Below are 24,148 nucleotides of genomic sequence, written 5' to 3'. Positions count from 1 at the left end.
TAAAAAAATAATACTTGCGTAATTATATAACGTGAGGTTATAGTAATAATAATAACAATAAAAAAACAAAAAAAAAAAACGTAATCTATTCATTTATTATGTGTAGTTATTTCATACAACACTAAAATGAATTATAATTAATGACTCATAAAAAATTAAATACTTACGGTATAAGTACCATGATCTGGATCTGGAAACATTAGTGGATGACTTATACGCCAAGCAGAATCACGTCTTGAATCGTACACAACTAAACCAGGAGTTACTGTATCTGCTATGTAAACGAAAGCATTATCACAACCACCGTAACCTCCTGCACCATCGTCATTTTGATCATCGATTACAAAATTAGTTAAAAGTGAATTTCTTCGTAAAACTTCTTGTGGAAATGTTATACTTCGAATCTAAAAATAAAATATATAAATTATTATTTATAATAAGGATAATTTTAAACAATAATTAGAAAAAATTAACTTTGAAGGAATCGATTGTGTATTTCAGAATTCATTGTTCTTATAGTATACTTAATCATAACTGACCGGTTAGGAGTTAATAGTAGTAGACGAAATGATTTTTTTTTTTTTTAAGTGACAAGAAGAAAAGTTAATAAATTTCTTATACTTTCAGTTAATAACACATAAATATTCAAAGACTATATTCAAAGATTAATGGAGGACACAATATAAATTACGAATATTTTTCAAACAAATAAAATTAGTAATAATCTATTCGACGATCCATTTAGGGTGATTCCTGGTCATCTAATGATAATAATATTAAAAACTGGGCGAATAAAATACGTAATAAAACAGGGCCGTTTTTTATTCATGAAAATGTTCTTTTTTTAAATTAAATCAAATATTTTAATTTCTTGGTATTTCCAAGTATCCGTAAATGTGAATAAAAATATAATTACCGGAATGAAATTTGATGAAAGCAACAGAGCTTTAATGATAAAAAAGTTTTCCAATTAATTGAGATAATTAAATTGAATATACCTTAGGAATTTTATATGTATATACATACAGAGTTAATTAATAACACAATTATATACACGATTAATTAATATAAATTTAAAACAATCAACTTGACAGCGGAAATTAATTTTGTCTCTACTTCAGTTCTATAACTGAAAAATTGGATTGAATTTTCACGTAATTGGATGTTTTCTTTAGTGCGAAATAAATTCTGTTTACATTTAAATAAGCTTTTATAAATACAATATCTAATATTGTATATGTTAAGTTTTTCCGAAGTGATGCATTTTAATGTGTTTTGGTTCGTGTAAAGTTTAGGCATAATCAAGTTTTTCGTTAAGTTTATATTTTAGATGTGTTTTTACTCTCTGGGTGACCTGCCAGTCGTAATTTGTGATTAAAATTTCTTGTATCATTTATTATGAGTTACGATAACAAATTATTTAACTTAATTTATGATTATAAAAATTTCTGTGTGGAAATGTTTCTTGGCATTCCATAAGAATTAAAAGTTATTAAAAACCGAAATTACATGCTACAGGTTACTGATTTTTGATCATATTAATCTCATTAAGACATTTTATCATCTACAAAGACTTAAAAAAAAAAGTAATAATTCTACAGTGTTTAAACTTAATTAAGCGTCAAATTATAATTTTAATTAATGCTATAATTAATGGTAATTATAACATTTTATTTTAATAATTTTTTTAATTACTTGTATTTATATTATTTTAATATTTAGATTTGCAAAAACTTATGATTTTTTTCTCTTGACACTTGACGTTAAATGCTCTGTTTTGAAATATATATATTTATACACCCAACCAAGGCTTAACATTTTAATTAAGGAAACGTATTTTGATAAATTGAAATATAAAAGACAAAAAAAAAACGTGGCCGCCTTTGTGGAATTTATGTACTCTTTACACTGTAGATTTTTATTTATTTCTGAGAGTTGGTGCAACCATGTACACAAAAAATGTGATGAAGGCGCCCAGCAGCATGATGAGGAATAAGGGTGGTCCTCAGACGGGTAAGAGGAGAATGCACACTGGTTGGCCAGTGTGCACTCTTCGGTGGTATTCCTGTATGGCTGGGAGCGTTATCGAAGGCCAGGAACGTGAGGCGTTTGGTTATGCATCAACGTAGGATAAACATACGTATCATCGCAGGGTATCGTACGATCAGCGCCGAGGCGGCATCGGTTATAGCTGGAGTACCGCCCATAGACAACAAGCGCAAATGAGAGTTTCAATAGTGAATGAACGGGACAGAAAGGCAGTAACTGACGGTCTCTACATGGCTTGGCGTGACAGATGGCGAGATTCGGACAAAGGGAGGTGGACCTATGGGCTCATAAGCGACGTCAGGAACTGGCTGGAGCGAAAGCATGGTAACACAGGCTACGAATTCACCCAGTTCCTGTCTGGATATGGATGTTTTCAGGACTATCTCTACAGGATGGGTAGATGCCATACAAGTCGCTGTCACGATTGCGGCGGACTGGATACAGCAGAGCATGTGGTGGTTTCTTGCCCTAAGAGTAGTGCTCGAGAATCAGGGTGTGGAAAAAGAAATGGGAATGTGTCTCGACTACGATGACATCAATGATAGGAGAGAAGGCCAATAAATAGAGGCGACGATCTATTGGATCTATAGCGATTTGGAGTTCGATGACAGGTAATCAAGGAAGGCCAACTTCTGGCGGTGGGCGGCGGGGGCTCCTCGGAGTCGTCGCTCGACGATCACCCCCTGGGGACGCCTTCCGGTCATACGGATTCGGATAGTAGAGTGCCTAAGTGATCATGCAGGGGCTTTACATACCATTTGGCTTAGTTCCGGCCCCTGCATGATAGGAGGGGAAGTTTTTTAGCGGGTGAGAGCCCACACTGCCGTCAGTGCGGGCCTCTTTTTTTTGTTGAGGAAGCAGAGCTTTTTCCTCCCCCTACGGAAAGAAAAAAAACCACGTACACAAAATATTAAAATGATTCCTCAAGTTTATCCTAAGTTATAAGTTTTTCTTTAAATAAACATAAAGTAATAGACAGAAGGAAAACAAAGATAAAGTCACAACCTTTTCATAAAATATTATTTGTTCATTTTGAAACGTAGTATCCGAAAATGAATAACCAGTTACTTGGGGTTTTTTACACGCTGTATGTAATTATACGTTTTTTTTCCTTTTTGGTGTTATTAATATGAAAAATAATATGGCCTTGTAAAAGATATTTACCGTTACAGTAATATAAAAAAAAATATTATAAAAATATATTTGATTACATATAAAAAATTATTCTTTTAAAAAGCTTTTATTTAACTAATATTAATGTTAACATTAAAAAAAAAGGAAACAAATTAGAAAAACCCTCTAAAAAGTAAAAAAATAAGAATTAAATCAAATGAGAATTTTAAACAAAGAAATATAATGTATTAACAAATATAAAAATGCACTGAAAAGTAAAAAATAAATTATATAAATATCTAATAAATAACCAATAAATAAATGTAATAATCATTAAATTTTTAAATTAAAAGTAACGAAAATATTTAGTTAAATAAAAGCGTGGCGCAGTTTTTATAATTTATTTAAAACAACACAACATTTATTTTTACAACAATTAATCTCCATTTTCATTTTCAATAACGACGCGAGGAGGTGGAAAGGTCTGCCGGAACCTCTCCAGCATTTTTCACACGCTACTTATCATTCATCTCATGCTCTGAAGCAATACCTAACGGTGGTCCCGGAGATTAAAAAAAAAAAAAATGTTGTCGACCACAGTCGTGTATTTTGTGAAGTAATATACCCTGCCGGATGAAACTACGTTTCAACTGTAAAAAAAGTAATGTCGAATATACCTACGGAATTTTTGTCAATAAAACATTTAAACCGTAGTCTTTTGGCACGATCTGTAGTTTCAGTTCTTGAACACATTACTTTGTAGGGAAAATTTTCAGTTCTTACAGCCTTATTTGCGGTAGCAAGTACAATATCTTGCTACTGTGCTAAGTTACGCCTTTGATGGATTTTCCCCCGTAGCATCCGAAACATCAAGCAACTTCGGTGCGTTTAATTTAGGTGATCTTCCATTTCGGTCAGCTTCTTCAACTGAGCCTATTACCTGAAATCTTTCGATAAGAGTTCAAACTACAATGCGGTGAGGAACTGGAGTATCTTTGCTTCACTAATTCAGGATACTTGACATCTTCACGAAAGAGAAAGTGTTTAACGAGAAAAATATGATCCTTTACCGAAAGAACCATTACGTTTCTCGCAACTATTGATTCCGATAAACAAAACTAAGCACGTTCAGTCACAACTCACCTACTGACAGTTTATTACTGAGTAACGCCCAACGAACTCACACGGCAAACAACCTAACGCCGAAAGAACAGAATGTACCAAATAAATTATAAAGCATACTGCACAGCGACTTTCCGAACGCTCTGTGTATAGAAATACGACTCATCAACAGAGTAAAAATGTTTTTTTAAAAAAAAATTAATTTAGTTTTAAATATGTCTGAAGAAATAAGTTAGTACTTTATTTAAAATAATATAAAATAGTTAAAAAAAAATAATTTACCTTTATTAACACATTTTTTTAAAAGTTTTATTGATTTTTTTTCATTCAATTTTGGGAAGTACAACTAGTCTGATTTAAAAAGGAGAGAAATTATCAAATATAGGTGTATGAAAAACTTTCATTGAATTTTTTTTTAAATTTCTGGAGTAAGCTATTTCCAAATTTTTGTTTACCAACAGCTTAAGCTGTTTTTATTTTAAGTTAAGGTTTTTGGTTTTGCATTCTTTTAAAGCTAATGTATTACTTAACATCTTTAATTTATTAATTCGAATTGCTACCTTTTTTATATACAAAAAAAAATTATTTTAACAAATAATCTGTCTTACATCAAGAATATACTATGACTTCTTGTTTGTTTTTTTACAGAAATTCTGATAGTAATATTTCACGACTGGTAGGCTCGTTGATTTGTTGTCCTTCAAATATAAATCGCATAAAAAAATACGTAATTAAATAATTAAGAAAAAAATTACTTACTAACAAGTCGGTACGCATATCAAATATGAGTATTTTAGGTTGGCATGCCACGTAGAAATCTGCTAAACTGTCTAGTACACCGCTGTCTAAGACCCATAATCTGTTACATCTATCTGCTCTTATTCTGAATACTGACATTAATCCAGAGCAGTTATAACCATCTTCTCTTGCACGTCCCGATGCGACATCTATGTGCCAATCCCAGCCAGGATAAGCCTAAAATAAATCATTAATTAAATAAACTTACAATAAATAAATAGATTGATTAAAATATTAAGAGTATATTATTTAATATTACAAAATAAATTTTTTATTGATTTTATTAATATGTTTTATGATATAAATTTACATTATTTTACATTATTTGATGAATTTTATGATATCTTGTACCAGAGATGTTTTCGTAGCATTTTACAGTAGGGTTGGTCAATGAATAGTGATATTCTGGATTCGATTTTTGTTTACTCCACTTTTGATTAAAAAAAAAACTGTATTTATATTGCTACATCTTCATCACCATTCTGATTTAAAACACGTTCATATTATCCTGTATTTAACAATATTGAATTCTAAAAACAAAGATTGTTTTTCTTAATCAAATTTACTTCTGTTTAAATAGTTATTTCTCATATTATTTTCTATATTTTCTAAATATCATTCTGTTTTTAACAAATTCGAGTGGTTAAAATAAAATTTTAATAAATCTCTGGATAAATTAGAATTATTATTTATATAAAGGATAATTTATTATATTATTATACACAGTGCTGCATTTAAATTGCCGTATTTTTATTTAACTATATTTCCCAAAACATAACACATATCGACATGAAACAAAATTAAATTAAAGCCTGTCTTATCAAATTATAAAAAAAATCACTTTCATATGTGTCCCACAAAAGTCACACGAAGAATATCCAGTCGATAGGCTATTTATTGCCGTATTTGTTGAAGCATTTCTGGTGTGATGGTTGAAATGACATTCCGAACGCTCTGACGCAGCTCCTGGACGTTTCCTACTTATGTGTTATACACTCTACCTTTAACAAAACTACAGAAGAAGCCCAGAGGGGTTATGTTTGGCAATCTGGGCGACCAGGGAATTGAACCATCTCTTCCAATTCACCTACTAGGAAACGACTCATCTAGCCTTTCGTTTACCTCAAGGAACCAGTTCGAGGGAGCCCGAACTTGATGGAAGAGGATATTAGGATGCGTATGCTCAATTTGTGGAACGATAACTGCTCCATCATATCAAGATTCCCGGAAGAGGTGGTTCAATTGCATGGCCACCCAGATCGTCACACATAAACCTTCTGGATTTTACCTTCTTCTGGGGTTATGTCAAAAAGACAGAGTTTATAAAACATAAATAGAAACCATCCAGGAGCTGCATGAGAGCGTTCGGAATGACATTTCAACCATCACACCAGAAATGCTTCAATAAACATGACAAGAAATCGCCTATCGGCTGGATATTCTTCGTGTGACTGGTGGGGCACATTTGCAATCATGTCATTCTTTCTTTAACTTGGTAAGGGAGACTTTAATTCTTGTTTCATATCAACATGTTTAATACTTTGGTATATAGTTAAATAAAAATAGAGTATTTTAGATGGGACATCTTTAAATACTCGTATATAAAAAATAATTGTTGAACGCTTTTGGCAGTTCCGTAGCGTTTAACATTCAGTAATTCATGAAATGATAAATTAAAAATGATTAACTTTTGAACCTCAGTAATTTTCTTATTTATTTATTTATGTTATAGTTTTTTTTTATTATAAATAATTTAAGAACGATAAAACATCATAGAATGATTTTTTAAACAAATATACTGGAATAAAAATTAAAAACAAATTACTCTCTTCCCAGCAAAGGCCTGAGACTTCTCCGGTTTCTGCGTTTTCTTACTTTTTTAACTCTATATCTATAATTATGAATTATAATGTCAAAAAATTAAAAATTGAAGTATTTAAATTATATATTTTTTTTTATATTACCACGATATGGAAGAGGGATAAAGAGAGAAGTAACATTTAAAAAAAAAATTGTCCAATAAATGTTTTAAACGTCTTCAAACGAGCTTACTCACGCTAATAACAGTTATTTATGTGGGAGAAGCTTTTAAAACTAATGGATTGATTTTGAAATGATAGACATGGATTTGTAAGGAAATTATCCCATCCTTTGCCCGATTCATTAACACCTTCAACATCTTAATACACGAGTCATTTTATTATAATCTTTAATTTCTGATATATACGAAGGTGAGTTTAAAATAATTTTGCCTGAAATTTTTTAAATATTTCGAAATATTAATTTAAATAAATCTATTTCATGCACTTCGTTTGCTTTTTTCTTTCTCATATAGCATAATAAGAAAAGTTATTTTGTAATGTGTTAAAATTTACGTTACCCGACATTTTTTTTTTCATTTCTCGACGTTTTGAGGACCTTCCGAGTGAAAAAATGGAAGAAAAAACTAGTGTTCGACTCACTTTCATGTGTGTTTTTGTGTTAGATTTTTTGCTTAATACCTCTGTAGCTACAGGATTGATCTAGTGGTAAATTGTCCTCACAAAACGATCATTTAACAGCTAATTTTCGAAGTTGAATTTTCTGAAGTTCAAATCCTAGTAAATATAAGTTATTTTTATACGGAATTGAGTACTAAACAAAGAATACCGGTGTATTTTGGTGGTTGGGGTTCAATTACCCACATATCTCAGGAATGGTCGGCCTGAGACTCTACACGACTACACTTCATTTTCATGTCATACATATCATCCTCAACTCACTGGGCCATGAAAGGATTGCTTATTGTTCACTTTTCATTCTTTTTCCTGTTTAGCCTCCGGGAATTACCGTTAGGTATTACTTCAGAGGATGAATGAGGATGTTATGTATGAATGTAAATGGAGTGTAGTCTTGTACAGTCTCAGTTCGACCGTTCCTGAGGTGTGTGGTTAATTGAAACCCAACCACCAAAGAACACCGGTATCCACGATATACTATTCAAATCCGTATAAAAGTGCTTATTGTTTACTAATTGAAAACATTGCAACGTAAACATTAGGAATAAAATAATAATTAGAAAATGTGGAAGTATCATTTTTTTAAATAGGAATACTTTTGTACATTATATTCTACTTTGTGAGTCTGAGACAAAGCTAAGGAAAAAAAAATAGAAATAGATCGAATTTTTATTGACTAATTTTATAATTTTTTTCTTGAAAGACTTCTGTTATAATTAATCAGGTCATTTATTAAGACCTTGTCTGTGCTTGTTCAAAGTAATCGCTCTTGTTGACGACCTGAATCGTTTTATTTAAATGTAAAACAGTTTGACTGCTCATGCTTTCATGTGTACACACATACGCACCTATAGAAACTCGCTAATAGATATTACGGTGGGCGTGTTGCACTCAACAGCAAACAATAGTTAATAGTCAAATCATACCTTTTATCTATGATAATATTTGTATATTATTCTACGCCCTAAGCTCTTAAACAAGTTTAATTTCACAAGGTTATATTAGTGTTAAACTTTAATGAAATATTGAGTAAATTTTACTAGTTATACAAATAAGGGCATGTATTATTACTCAACCTATAAATATATATGCATGTCAACGCAGAGTTATGCCTTATTAAAATGAAATTGGAAATGTGTTTACAAGTTACTTAAGTATATAAATTTCATATACTCTAACTGACAGAAGAATGTAAAGAACTTACACGAAAAAAGGATTATGTGAGAATTAGAATGTATAAAAAAACTTTATCTGTGTCAAAAAATTTATAAATTCAATGAAAAAAAAATAAATAGATTTATTTATTATTTTCAATTTTACCCAGAAACTAATTATTGAATCTATATAAATTATTCTTAAAAACTGAGAATCGAAGAGAATACTATTAGAGGTGATTGGAGTTCAATTAACTACACATCTCAGGAATGATCGGCATGATTATGTACAACACAAGTCATAAATATCATCCTCATCTCATTGGGCTATAGATTTTGTTATTCGTTCACACGCTGAACGATTTGCATAATATACACCTAAGGAATAGTAATTGAAATTTCTCTCTAATAGATGAACAAATTATCATTTGTATGGTGATTGTGTATTTTGAGCATCAGTGATATTAAATTTTTATAAAAATCAGACCAGCTTTGCAGTAGTTTTTCCCTATAACGGGAAGTTAAATGCAGCTGGAAGATATTTTCAGGATTTATTTATTTAATTTCTTATTAACTAGTCATTACAGTTAAGTTTTCCACGTTTTGATTTTTATTTACTTTCTAAAATGATAAATACTTTGTTTTAAAAAGTACAGTAGTGATATTGGAAATATACTTCATGAAATTTATATACATATATATTTTATTGTTTTAGAATGTTTAATATTAAAAATTTATTTACCGTTTCATAACGTGAAACTTGTCAAACTATGAAATTAAAAATTAAATTATTATGTCAATATTGAGGTCATTATTAAAATTGAAATACTTAATTTATGTGAACACTTCACTTTTTAAAAATCTTTTTTTATCTATATATACACGTAAAGTTAAGGTATTACTTAAAAATATTAATGTTCTATTAAACAAATATATCTGTCGCTATGTTATGCAATTCTTACGTGTTTTTTTTAGTGCGTGCATTATATTAAAAAAAAAAACTTCAAAGCAATGCCTGTTTTTTAGTTTTAATAAATTTATAATAGATTAAATAAGTGGGTTTTATATACACACACATTATTTTATATTATTATTGTCAGTGAAAGGAAACATTTTTAGGTTTGTTATTATTTATTACATCCTGGAGGTATATATATATATATATATATATATATATATACACACACACACACACATACATATATATATATATATATATATATATATATATGTGTATTTAAAGGCCACGCCCTAAACAATATATTATAATCTATTTTACACTGATCAGGTAAAAAGCAAGGTTACATACAATAGTTGATTACAGATGTGTATGTATTAAGTATGCTGGTATAAATATTTTCTTGTTTTTAAGAGTACATTATCCGTTTATTTATATTTAAATAAAATATTTCAGGTAATAATGAAAAATAAAATGTTATTATTTTCGTTAAAGTTCAAACAAAATTAGGCTGATGCTATGTTCTATACGTATTTTATTCTTTAGATAATGAATATAAGTTGTCTTCATTCGTGTTATTTCATATATTATATAAAATTGTTTTTACTGCAATATATAATGTACTTCCATCTGGCCCTGAATAATCTCGAGCTCTTTCGGCTATTCATCCCATCATCAGATGTGTAAAATAATAAAGAAATGAGTAAAATATAACACTTATGTCTTATTTTGTTAGAATAATTTAAATAAATTTGAATAAATAGCTGAAACTGCCCGAGAATCTTTTAAAGTTTTATTTAATTCTTAAGAGGTAGTTTATAATAATAATTAATATTTATATATGAATATTTTATACTAGAGCTTTTTCTCGTTAGATTGGTCTTAATAAAAATCTTCCTAATAATATATATGATTTACTAAAAGAATAAAATTACAGAGTTATGGTTTTTTACTTCCTTGTACGAAATAAAGGAAGTATTCTGTTCGTGAAAAATTTCGGGTTTCAGATTGCAACGGAAATATCAATTTTGACCATCACTGAATCAATTTTGACTTATTTCGGCGTGAGTCTGTAAGTAGGTATGTATCTCGCATAACTCAAAAACGATTAGCCGTAGGATTTATGACTGTTATGCATCTTCCGTTTTTATTACATTTGACTGAACCAAATGTGCCTAAAAAAGCCCAAAATCCAAAAACATTTGGATATTCTTAACTGCAGTAATAAAGCTCTCCCTTATTGAGAGCTTTTGAACGATATATCATAAGTGGTATTTAGTTTCATCGGTTCCAGAGTTACAGCCAGATGACTCTTTAATTAAAGATATATTTTGAATTTACAAGCGGAAGGCACATCGGTTCGAATCCGAATTCATATACATATATTGTTAACCTCTTGATTATAAAAAAAAGTTTTACAATAAATAACAATTTTAAAAAAATATGAAAAAATCATAAGATTTTGAAATAAAAGTGAAATAAAAGTTAGTACTTTTCATTTTAATTCAAAAATTTTTACCGAAGTTAATAATTATTAATAAATCAATATATTTAAATTAAAAAAATCGGAAGTCGGCAAGTTACAACCGGAGGGAGGTGCAACCAGTCACACATATAGTAACGGTGGCTGTTTTGGTTGAGCCATAGCCCCGTATAACTTCGCACATCTTAAAAAATCAGAATTAAAAAAGCCCGAAAATGGGTGCCTAAATACTTGCCTGAAGAGTATTTACAAGCCCAAATCTACTGAATATCTCGTTTACTATAGCCGTGATTGGGGACATTTATGATCATTGTTCAAAATTTTTTTACCTTTCTTTATTCTTTTTCAAGGTCGAATTTAAAAAGTGTAGAAATTGGTTTATTGACCTAAAGATTAGAGTCACCAAATTCAGGTCGATTTCTTCATTTGTTAACGAGAAATTAAAAATTAACAGATTAAAATTAATAGGGATTCAAAAAAAAGTTAAAAATTCATTTAACCCTTGAAACTCGGAATTTCAAAAAAAATATAGAAATTGGATTTTAGATATTCACATCACTCAGTTCAAATCCAGCTCTTACAGTGATTCACAGTTTACTATTCATTAAAGTTTGTGCTTCGACCGGCAAATCTCCACTGCTACACATATATATTTATAGAGATTTTGAGATGAAATATACCCAAAAATCAGGTTACCCAATTCAATTTTACCTAAGAAACATGGGTAAAAATTATAAAAATTTGGTTGCGATTAATCAAGTAGTTTTTTTGTTTATTCCAAACAAATAAAAACCCTCTTCTTCTTTATATAGCAGTATAGCTTACTTTAATTAATTTAAATATAATTCTACTAGTTTGTTATATTATTCATTCTATTGTTTTGAATCATTCAGTCAAACTCTGTTCACGATTCATTAAAGTTTTTGCTTCAACCGGAAAACATCCACTACTACATTTTTTTTCGAGATAAAATGTATCCAAAAACCTTCTCAGTTATGGGTAAAAATATGGGTAAAATGGAAACGTGAAAAAATGGGTAAAAATTTAGTAGCGATAGATTTAGTTTTTGTTTATTCCGAACAAAAAAAAAAACCGTCTTCCTCTTTGTATAGAAATATATATATATATATATATATATATATATATTTTGGGAGTGTATCTGATCATGCAGAATTTAGCCTTCATCCTACTAAAAAATATCCCGTTTTAATTTTGAAAATCGGACAATTGTCTGAAGAGATGTTATAACCCCATTGCACCTATCGAAACAGTGCCCCAAGGGACCCCGTTTGTTACCGATTGATGGTGATGATTGGTCTAGCCTCCCACAGGGTGCTCAAAAACCTACTCTAGTGTTCCATGATGGAAATAGACTTTATAACTAAATAAAAATTTGTAGTAAGAATTTTCAGAACTTTCCACTTCTAAATAAAGCTAAATAACATGAATATTTTGCTGGAATAAATAACGCTAAATGAGAAATGAGATCTTAGGAGATCGATTTGAGATGAACTATGATATATTTAACCTTTAAAAACGAAAAAAAATCCTGTTATTAAAGAAAAAAATAACACCTTACATTAAAGCAATCATTATTAAAATATATATAATTTAACCTTTACCAAAAAAATTGAGAACTATTTCCAAAAATTTACGTAAAATCTATTCATACGAGTCTGTTCAGTAATAACATTTTTAATTAGGTGCCAATGGAGATATTTAGTGATATGCGGTTGGCAGCAGTGTTTTCCGATAACCTCCTCTGTAACCAAATTTTCTTGGATTGTTGATATCTCGTGTAGTTTTCGTATTATTGTTATTTGAGTGCAACGTGTTTAAATGTTAGTAGCGATTTTTGCAACGTGCGATTTTCGGGAGCAATGATACAACGTAAGATAAACTAGAAAACTTTCACGGAATCATTTCAACTTTTGAAAAAATCTTACGTAGATTTTTTCAAAAGTTGCGTCCGTTCGTACGCAATGTTACGAAGTTTTTCACGATCTAAAAGCGGTCGTCAGTCAGTTGAAGATGATCCTCGACCATGAAGGCCTTCGGCTTCAACTTATGACATCCACGTTCAGATCATCAACGATCTGGTGTGTCAAATCGCCATTGACTATCAGAAAACTTTCAGAAGAGGTTAGCATCTCCACTGGATCATTCCGTGAGATTTTGACTAAAAATTGAACGCACATCGAGTTGCAGTAAAGTTTGTTCCTCGTTTTATGACAGGACAGCAGAGAGAACACCGAGAGGATGTTTGTAGACAACTTCTTGAATAAGCCGATGATGATGAAACATTTATACAAAGGATCATAACGGGAGACGAAAGCTGGGTTTACGGCTACGACAAAAGTTCAATCATCACAATCGTTTGGGTAAGGATCACCACGCCCCAAGAAAGTACGTCAGTCTCGATCCGATGTCAAAGTGATGCTCTCTTTTTTTACGATTTTAATGGAATTTTACATTTTGAATTCTTGCCTCGAGATGAAACGGTGAACCGTGTGTCCTTTCAAGGCGTTTTCAATGGTTACGTGAAAAAATCCGCAAAAAGAGACCAGAGTTGTGGCGAGACAATCCACGATAATGCGTCCCCGCACACTCAGCCTTGTCAATTCGTCATTTTTGTACCAAAAATCTGATGACTGTCTTCCCTCAACTTCCCTACTCGCCAGAGCTGGATTTTGCGATGTTTTCTTAATTCCGAAATTAAAATCAATGATGAAAGGACGCCGTTTTGAGATTATTGATCACATTAAAAAGTTTGTGAATAGGAGAGAGAGTACTTTGAAGGGAACAAGGACCAGTAATATGTAAAATTAGTAATAAAGATTAAAAAAATAAAGTTCGGCTATTTTTTGAACAGATCTTGTATTTTCATAAAATTATAAATATTTTGTAAACTTTATTATAATAATTTTTTTTTTATAAATTTTAATTAAAATAGGTTTAAATTTTAAGTAACAGGTTTTGAAAACGGTTTTTTTGGAGTTATTTTTTTTAATTTATTTCAATGGCCAATTTTTATTTATACTTATACAAAAATAAATAAATAAAAATGAAAACAAGAATAAACGAAATTAATTACGAGAAAAGAAAACTACACAGTTTCTTCTTGGAATTTTCTAATGTAAAGCTAGTTAAAGCGACATTAGAACTGAAAAATTAATTATATTTTAATTTTTGAACATACGATTTTGAAAATTTAATAATTTAAATGGGTCCCGATTTTCCAGGAGCCATTTATTATTACACGCTATATGATTAAATGGGGCCGCCAGTCGGTTATTTTGAACAAACTTACATTGCCTTATAAAGATAAAAACATTATTTTACTCTAACTAGAGGCCATAGAATATTAAACTAATCATTTTAATTTATCCTACAAATAATTTATTTTTTATTATTAACACTACTAAACAAATAAATTTTATTTTTATTTGAATATAAATTCATAAAAAATTCATCAAATGACTTCTATTATAATTTGTTGTACGTGTTTGAATTATAAGAATAGATAAAAATAATTATATAAATTATTTTATAAATAAAATATAAATAATTCTTGATTTAAATAAATAACTTCTATTTTCTGTGATCACAAGCAATATATTAAATAGTTCGTGATATTAAGTAAATTACTTTTGTAATTATTTTCAAGGTCATAATCTATTCGCCATCATAGTTGATACCAACTTATAAAATGCAATTACAGTATTGTATAACATATATTCATTTTAGATATTAGCCTAATTAATAATATAAAACTGTATCTTTATTTAAATATAAGTGATAAAAAATAATTTTTTTAATTTGAAGCGCTTAAAGCGTTTTTGTAAAATTAAAAGTGTCTTCTTAATTGTCCTGAACATATCACAATGAAATGCACATAAATTCGTTAACATATATATATATATATATTAATTTATATTTTGTTTTTTTTATTTTTTATTTATATATTTTTTTATATATTTATTTATTTATATAGTAAACGTGAAAATCATATTAAATTTTACGCGAAATTTTGAATAATTTCATATGCAAAACTAAAATTAAATAGAAAAAAAATCTGTTGGACGAAAAACTAAAGAAAAATCAAATTTTGGATAATATTTTTATAATACTAATTTATTATCTAATTTATTTTTATTAACCAGCTTCAAAAAAAGGATGAAATATGTGTAATCTGTGTGTATTTCTTTATGTAAATTAAACATTACTTTTCAGCCGATGTCAAGACACCAATGTCTTGACATCGGCTGAAAAATTCTCTTTTTTTGATGAATCTTATATATTTATTTTTTGATTTTTATAAAGAAAGTACCTCTAGTGTTCCCCCAAAAAGATTTCCTTATTTCATAAAAAAATTTTTTTTAAACAAATAATATTCTTTTTTTAAATAAATTATATAATTTATACAGACCAATTATCAATATTTTTTATTTGTTAAACATAATCTGATTGGAAAACGTCTTTGGTAATAAAATAGATAATATTTTACTATCTTTTTTCGGCATATAGTTTTTATTTTACTTATTTAAGACACTTCTCGTAAGTAGTACAAAAATGGATCCGCCATCTTGTAATTTCCCTTTTTCCCTGTGGGAATTTTCCTTTTCACTGAGGGAATTTCCTTTTCCCTTAGCATATTTGAAATTCTGCAGGGATACCAACTTAGTAATATATTCGCTTTGAATATTATTTGTAATAATTAATTCAAAGGTTGGGGGACCGCTGTTGTGTACCGGTCGGTTTGAATTAAATAAATAAATATTTGAAGTGTACAAAACCTTGGTCGACTAGAACTCTAACCCGTTCATGACGGGACGCGACTGACTGACGCCTTAAACCAATCGGCTGCAGTGGCTCACTGATGTAATGAGTGAAAAATATTCTACATAAGCTGTGAATCTTAACGTCATATCAGTCTGTACACTAACACACACACATCTACCTACCTACACACACCTACACCACACCCACCCACCAACCAACCTCCACCACCGCCTCCCACATTCAATGTACTGCACCAATATTTCTCTGGTAACGACTAAGAGCGCTCGTGTCGCAACCGCCATCTTGGATTTCCCTTTGACAGTTGTACTGCGCAACTAGTTCTTCTGGTGACCACTAGGAGCGCTCGTGTCGCAGCCGCCATCTAGGATTTCCTTATGACAGTTGTACTGTGCCACTAGTTCTTCTGGTGACCACTAGAAGCGCTCGTGCCGCAGCCGCCATCTTGGATTTCCATTTTTTACCTGTGGGAAGTTCCCTTTTCCCTTACATATATGACAGTTGTACTGTGCCACTAGTTTTCTTGGTAACCACTAGGAACGCTAGTGTCGCAACGGCCATCTTGGATTTTCTCGTGCGCCACTAGTTCTTCTGGTGACCACTAGTAGCGCTAGTGTCACAACCGCCATCTTGGATCTTCCCTTTTTCCCCGTGGGAAGTTCCCTTTTCCCTTATATATGTGACAGTTGTACTGCGCCACTAGTTCTCCTGGTGACCACTAAGAGCGCTCGTGTCGCAGCCGCCATCTTGGATTTTCCGTGCGCCACTAGTTCTTTTGATGAACACTAGGAGCGCTAGTGTCACAACCGCAGTCTTGGATTTCCCATTTTTTTCGTGGGAATTTCCCTTTTCCCTTTTTTCTATTGAGAGAAAAAAAAATTATATATGTGACAGCTTGTACTGCGCCACTAGTTCTCCTGGTGACCACTAGGAGCGCTAGTATCGCAGCCGCCATCTTGGATCTTCCCGTTTTTCCTCGTAGGAAGTTCCGTTTTCGCTTATATATGTGACAGCTTTTACTGTGGCACTAATTCATTGAGATTTTTTTTAACGAGTGAAATCTCTACCCTGGAGGCCTACAAAAACACTCGTACGAAATTAAAAAAAAAAAAAAAATTATGTTGTTTACTACAAAAATTTACTATGAGCAAAAAAAAATTATGTTGTGTTTTCATAATCGGATCTGTGTTTTTTTGATTCTAACTAATGAAAGTCTTTAAGTACACAGGGATGTTCTATATAAAATGTATAGTTATTTTCTGGATGAAATGCAAATTTCAATTTAGCTATGTATCTGTATTTTATGTAATTAAATATACTTGACCAATCAAATGTATTATAGTCTATTTTATTTTCTGTTTTTAAAATCATTACGGTTTTTTTATTTTAGCATTGATTGAATTAAAAATTACCTTGACTGCTGGTTCTTCTTCACCTTCGCTGATTGATATGATGTCTTCGTTGTTGTTGTAACATAGAACATCACTCATCAACATCATAATCATGTATATGTAACGTTAACGTCATGTTTTAAATCGGTTATTAAATAGTCGAGGATAGGAGAACTGATGTGAATTTTGTGTCATAATTATTAGTTCTATTATTTTGGAAAAAATATTACGTCATTTGATACTAAAATTAACAAGTCTTGTTTCATATGATGTTAAAGAAGGGTTTTGTTCTTTATTTAATAATGCAAATGTAATTTAAAATTGGACAACTCGCTAGTTATTCGCGATTTGATGTCTGATTTTCTGACATGGTATATCAATGTTATAGAAAATATTAAATTGATTAATCTATTCTACCAAATTAATTATGATTGTACAACAATGAATATATTCAATTTTATTTTTTTTATAATTACTGGCATCGCAGGGAACAACTTTTTTTAGATGACATGTATTTTGTTAATTTAACGATGATGGAGAGATCTAGATAGCTTCTTTGGACTATGAGTAAGACTTAAAAGACGGCTATCATTAAACAAAAAAATAAAATAAAAAAGATTTAAGGAAAACTTGCGTATTTAAGAAAAATAATAATTTCAATTTATTCAAGATTGTGTTGAAGGATTAATTAATTATAATTTTTGTAGTAATTAGAAAACTAAAATTCTTTGTGTTGTTTTGAATGAAGCAAGAAGAAAGATATTTTGCATACACACACACGTATTATAAATATGATGATGTTCTTTAGCGATCAAATTACGACAATGTTTATGTGAAATATCATATACGTAAGAAAGCAGGGTTGCGATGCTTTCAACTACCTACTTTCAACTACTTTTCAACGTCCTCTATCCCGTAGATAGACGGACATTATCGAATACAGCCGATTGTTTTTACGTGTTATGGTGGGTACTGATTAAGAAAAAAACAAACATTCTCGTACAAAATATTTATTGATATTTTTATACACAGAATACAAGTCTCTCTTTATTTTTGTTCGGAGTAATTTTTATAATATCCAACTTAATTTTTAGCTTATATTTTAAATCTTTATTTAAATCATTTATTTCTTTTTCCAGTCAGTAATTTGATAAATACAAATAGTTCAAGTTCTAGAAACAATTTCTCCTTCATTCTCCCGCTGTCCGCTAATTTGTTATTTTTATATAATAATTTATATCTCAAGTTCGGTTTGACGAATCACATCAATATTTGATAAACGTCTTTGTAATAAAGTTTTAAAATTGGTAAAAATTCAGAACTTAAATAGCTTCGAAAATTACAAAATGGCGGCCATCTTTATATTTCAATCCGTTATATCTCCATAAATATTAGGTTTATCAAAATTTATGTTATTTATTAAAATATTAAGACTTTTATTTTGAAAAACAAGACATTTTATATTTTTAAATCAGTTAACAAGTAGTCGAATTATGGCAGAAAATTGATGTTTTAATTTTGTGTCATAATTATTAAGTAACAGTACAAGGTGAAAAGATAAAGATGCTACGATTTGCTGATTATATAGTAATTCTAGCCGAGAGTAAAAAGGATTTAGAAGAAACAATGAACGGCATAGATGAAGTCCTACGCAAGAACTATCGCATGAAAATAAACAAAAGTAATGAAATGTAGTAGAAATAACAAAGATGGACCACTGAATGTGAAAATAGAAGGAGAAAAGATTATGGAGGTAGAAGAATTTTGTTATTTGGGAAGTAGAATTACTAAAGATGAACGAAGCAGGAGCGATATAAAATGCCGAATAGCACAAGCGAAACGAGCCTTCAGTCAGAAATATAATTTGTTTACATCAAAAATTAATTTAAATGTCAGGAAAAGATTTTTGAAAGTATATGTTTGGAGTGTCGCTTTATATGGAAGTGAAACATGGACGATCGGAGTATCTGAGAAGAAAAGATTAGAAGCTTTTGAAATGTGGTGCTACAGGAGAATGTTAAAAATCAGATGGGTGGATAAAGTGACAAATGAAGAGGTATTGCGGCAAATAGATGAAGAAAGAAGAATTTGGAAAAAATATAATTAAATATTATTACCTAACCTATAGGCTACATATTAAGGCATCCTGGAATAGAGTTGCTTTAATATTGGAGGGACAGGTAGAAGGAAAAAATTGTGTAGGCAGGCCACGTTTGGAATATGTAAAACAAATTGTTAGGGATGTAGGATGTAGAGGGTATACTGAAATGAAACGACTAGCACTAGATATGGAATCCTGGAGAGCTGCATCAAACCAGTCAAATGACTGAAGACAAAAAAAAAAAATTATTAGGTCTATTACTGTGACAAAATTATTACTTAAATTGATACTAATTTACAATAATAGTATTAACAATAAATAATATTTCATCGAATTGAAAATAAAGTGGTGGACATGAAGACAGGCACATAATTACAATATCAATTTTTTGCCTTAACTCGACTATTTGTTAAGCAATTTTTAAAAATAAAATGTCATTTTGTTTAAAATAAAAGCTTAAATATTTTAGCAAATAACATAAATTTTGATAAAACTAATATTTATGGCGATATAAAGCATTGAAATATAAATGGACGTCATTCTGTAATTTACGAAGGATATAAGTAATTTTTTAGGATATAATATAATTTTTTGTTAATTTTAAAAGTTTATTACCAAGACGCTTACTAAATATTAATGTGATTCGTTTATCCGAACTTGATATATAAATTATTATATAAAAATAACAAAATGGCGGACAGTGGGAGAACGAAGGATTATTTGCCATCCTAAGGATGATTTTTGTTCAGCTTTGCAATTAGAATCCGAAAAATTATACCCAACTCACCATTTTAGAAACACTCTGTATACAAATGTTTGTATAAGATTCTTTCGTCCGCTTACCAGACCAAAATCTTAACCGATATTGCCGAAACTTGGTGGAGTGATATAAACCTACTAGGAATAGAACCCTATTGATTTTCAAGCGAATTTGTTCATACAAAACCGGAGGAGTTATAGGCAAGAAACTGGGTTTTTGGAAACGTTTTCAAGGTTTTCATGATGTAACACTAAAAGAGTGACATGTTAGAAAGTCAAAATTATATTTTTTCAAGCACCGCCAGGTGGTGCTTTCGCTATAGTACTTAAGTACTATAGCGAATAATCCAAATTTCGCAATAATCCAAAATGTAATATAACATGAAGGAATGGTGTTAGTGTCCGTAAAATCAGTTTTGAAGTTTTAATCGTTTTGGGTCAATTTAAACTTGTTTTTCTTTTTTTGTGAGCACGGTTCAAAAATCACAAAAATTACGGGTAAAAGTATCAAAGTGAGTTGTTGGCAAGTAATAAACAGTATTAACTGATGCAGTCACAACTCAACAATTATGTGTGAAGGAGGAAGAAAAAACACAAATATACAAGTATAATGTATTTATTGGAACAATACACAGTACCTCGCAGTATTATAAAAAAACGCATACTTTAACATGAAATATAAAAAGATATCGAAAGGTAGCTAAAACATCGAAAGTAATAATATTTTCAAAAACCATTATAGCAGTGCAACATTCTTTCTTTGTTAACTAAAACCGGAAATTCGTCCTTCTGACACAGTTTTTTTTTTGTTTAGTACCTATATATATTAAATAAAGGTACTAAATAATTGTATGTTTTATTATGCTGATCTGATAAGGTCTTATTACTATTTCCCTTGATCTAGCCTGGCAAATGTTGGGGCGGTTTTTTTTTATCCGTGTACTAGCATATTTTCCTATTAATGACGTGATCTATACATTGTGTTACTATGTACCGATTAGAATAAGAAATTTATTTTTTTACTCATTACCCATATATCTTCATTTAGGGGGGCAACTAAAAAATTTAAAAATATTAATTTTTGTAGAAGCCAAATAATTAACAATCTATATAAACAAAAATGTAAATGTTCGTTTGTTCAAAATCTTAAATGTCCGAAAGTTCTTTACCGATTGCTTTGAAATTTTTTTAAAACGTTGCATTCAAATACGCGCGTGTTTTTATATATCTACTATTTATATACTAATGATATCACACCTGTTACAAGTAAAAACATGCTTTTTTTGCAAAACAGCGCTATCTGTTTGACGTAAAAGCAAAACACAGGTATACTAAATATTTTACGATTCCATTTCAATGTTTCCGATACAGTCTACTATAGCAGATATTTCGATATTTTAGTCTGCTGTAGACTAAAAAACTACTGGACCGATTTACTCGCGGGAAAAAAGAGAGAAAGGGAAAAGTCGAAAAAGGTAAAAGAGAAGAAGGTAAAAAGAGAAGAAGGGGAAAAAATTAAAAAGGTGAAAGGAGAAAAAAGAAAAAGGGAAACTGGGAAATAGGGAGGGTAAAGGGAAATAAGGGAAAGAGAACTGGGGAAACGGTAAAGAACAAGGGAGAAATGGAAATGGTAAAGGGAAGGGGGAAATAGAGAAAGGGTATATGGTAAAAAATGAAAATGGGGATAAGGGAAAAAGGAAAGGGAGAAAGGGAAAAGAGGAAAGGGTAAAAGGGAATGGTTAAATTTTGTGAAGTTCCGTAATGTTAATTATGTTAATGTTTTATCAAACTTTCAATTATGTTCATTTAATCTATATATATATATATATATATATATATATATATTCTAGCAATAGCGAAGCATTGCCGGATCTGTTGGTAATAAAATAATATAATTTATGTAAGTTATCTTTTATCGTAATTAAAAGGACTTTTTTTAATTTTTATTTTTAGTCGTTTTATTTCAGTAATGCAGTTAAAATAATGTATAATTCAACTACTGACTAACCGTTACATACTTTTTTATTTAAACTATTGTAGAATAATAAAAAATAATTTTTATGTGTAAAATATATGTAATACCAATACTGTGATTAGATAACTAAAATTAAGTAGGACACCCAAAATGTCAGAGTTAGCTTTAGGGAACTATTAATAAAACTGTTTATTAGCCAATTAAATATTATATGTGGTAATTTCGTTTTTAATAATTTGAAAAAATGTAATTAATTATTGCTTAAACGATTGATTATATGATGTAACACCTTAAAAAATGGAGGGAAAAAAATAAAAGTGATATCAATATTTGCGTTGTTTAAAGAAGTTTAAAAGATATCATTAGAAATTTCATAAAGTTTATTTTTTTATTATTTTAATGATTCTTTTGATAAAATAACTAATAAATATAAAATAAACTTAATTAACTTAAAGTAAATAAAATAAAATTTATTTTTATTTTTATATTTAAATACATTTATTATTATTATTATTTCTGTAAAGATTTAAATTTATATTTACCTGAATAGGTGGAGAAACATCACCATGTGAACCAGGTTTATTACGTGGAATAAAGCCTAATGTTGTCGGTGCACCAGGTTGAAATCTTGGTAAACTTAGATATATTTTATCCCAACCTACTTCAAAACCGGTAAATACGGTTCTGGCAGGTGTATAATCTTCTGTTTTTGGATAATTAAACGGTGTATCGAATGAAAATAGTCCCCATTCATTAATTACATCCAGTTCACTATGGCACCATGATATTATTGCTAATATAATTATTAATACTGGTCTAATTCCGTAACTTCCTTTCATCTTTCTGAAAACAAAAGAAAATAAAAATAAATTTATAATTTTCTTTAAGGACTTGACTTGTGAAAATCATTTTAAATTTTATTTAAGGAAAACTATTTAAATCCGTAGGTAGAGCAAACATATTTCGAATCTACGAAAAAGATTAGTTTAGAAATTTCGACATGTGTATTGGATCACAGTCGGGAAGTCACATCTTTCGTTAGAGAGATCTTAGTGCTTGTTCTTTGTGCTTGAACAAATACTAAGATCTGCACTGGCTTATGGAATACAAACTTGGGAATCAAATAGTAAGTCGAATCTTACATATTAAAAAAAATAGGCTGAAAACCTATTTCCAGGCCATCTGGGCATTCTACTGGATGGATCGGGCTGATTTTTTTTCTGTTCTGCTCGAAATTACCCACAGGTATCTCATTAAGCGTCATCAGACCCCAAACTTGAATCTACTCTGAGAATTCCTAAAAAAATCCTCATTTATTATTTAATTGAGGAAATTTTGAAGGTTATGACTCACAGAAAAATGACTTAATGGTCTTTCGATAATTGATGACATATCGGGCCATTCTGAGCAGAATAAAAAAAATCAACTCGATCCGACTAGTAAAACGTCAGGACGAACTGGAAATAGGTTTTGAGCCCGCATTTTACCGGTGGTAAGAAAGGAAAGAGAAAAACAAAGGTGTTGGAGATGAGACGTGTTGAAAATGAAATAAGTTTTTGGGTGATTTTTAAAAATATACATTGCTGAGGAGCAGCAATTGTAAATAGTGTTATTAAAATACAATTAATATTTGTATTAAAATAATAGTATTTGTATTATTACAATAGTACTATTTATTATTAATAATCGTAAATATTTATAAATAGAAATGTTTACTGTTTATAATATAATATTTGTACTATTAAATACAAATAGTATTATTTTAATTAGTTGTCCAACGTTTCCAATCAAAAGTAGTGTGCGCGTGCACACCGACACACACACACACACACACACACACACACAATATAGACTTAAGACTTAAAATTAAAACGCTGGCGAAATTCAATTTTCCGACATTAAATAAAAGAGAAAGTGGAAAACCATCAAACATTTTTAGCGCTTCAC

The 24,148-nt window shown here is 29.9% G+C and overlaps 1 protein-coding gene across 1 annotated transcript in view; it reads right to left on the bottom strand.

Moving 5' to 3' along the window:
* The window catches only part of LOC142330047 (dopaminechrome tautomerase-like), a 203,340-nt gene that overhangs the window by 17,056 nt on the left and 162,136 nt on the right, over positions 1 to 24,148 (bottom strand). The window contains exons 2-4 of the mRNA XM_075375072.1: positions 22,744 to 23,044; positions 5,044 to 5,259; positions 168 to 404 (exon numbers count right to left, since the gene is read on the bottom strand). Of these exons, the coding sequence (XP_075231187.1) occupies positions 168 to 404; positions 5,044 to 5,259; positions 22,744 to 23,040 (750 nt within the window). The 5' untranslated portion in view covers positions 23,041 to 23,044. The remainder of the gene's footprint in view (positions 1 to 167; positions 405 to 5,043; positions 5,260 to 22,743; positions 23,045 to 24,148) is intronic.

This window comes from Lycorma delicatula, chromosome 9, assembly GCF_047948215.1.
Source record: "Lycorma delicatula isolate Av1 chromosome 9, ASM4794821v1, whole genome shotgun sequence".
In the NCBI taxonomy this organism is placed as follows: Eukaryota; Metazoa; Arthropoda; class Insecta; order Hemiptera; family Fulgoridae; genus Lycorma; species Lycorma delicatula.
Note: the sequence above shows the minus strand (reverse complement) of the source record. Positions and strands in the feature narration are given on the sequence as shown.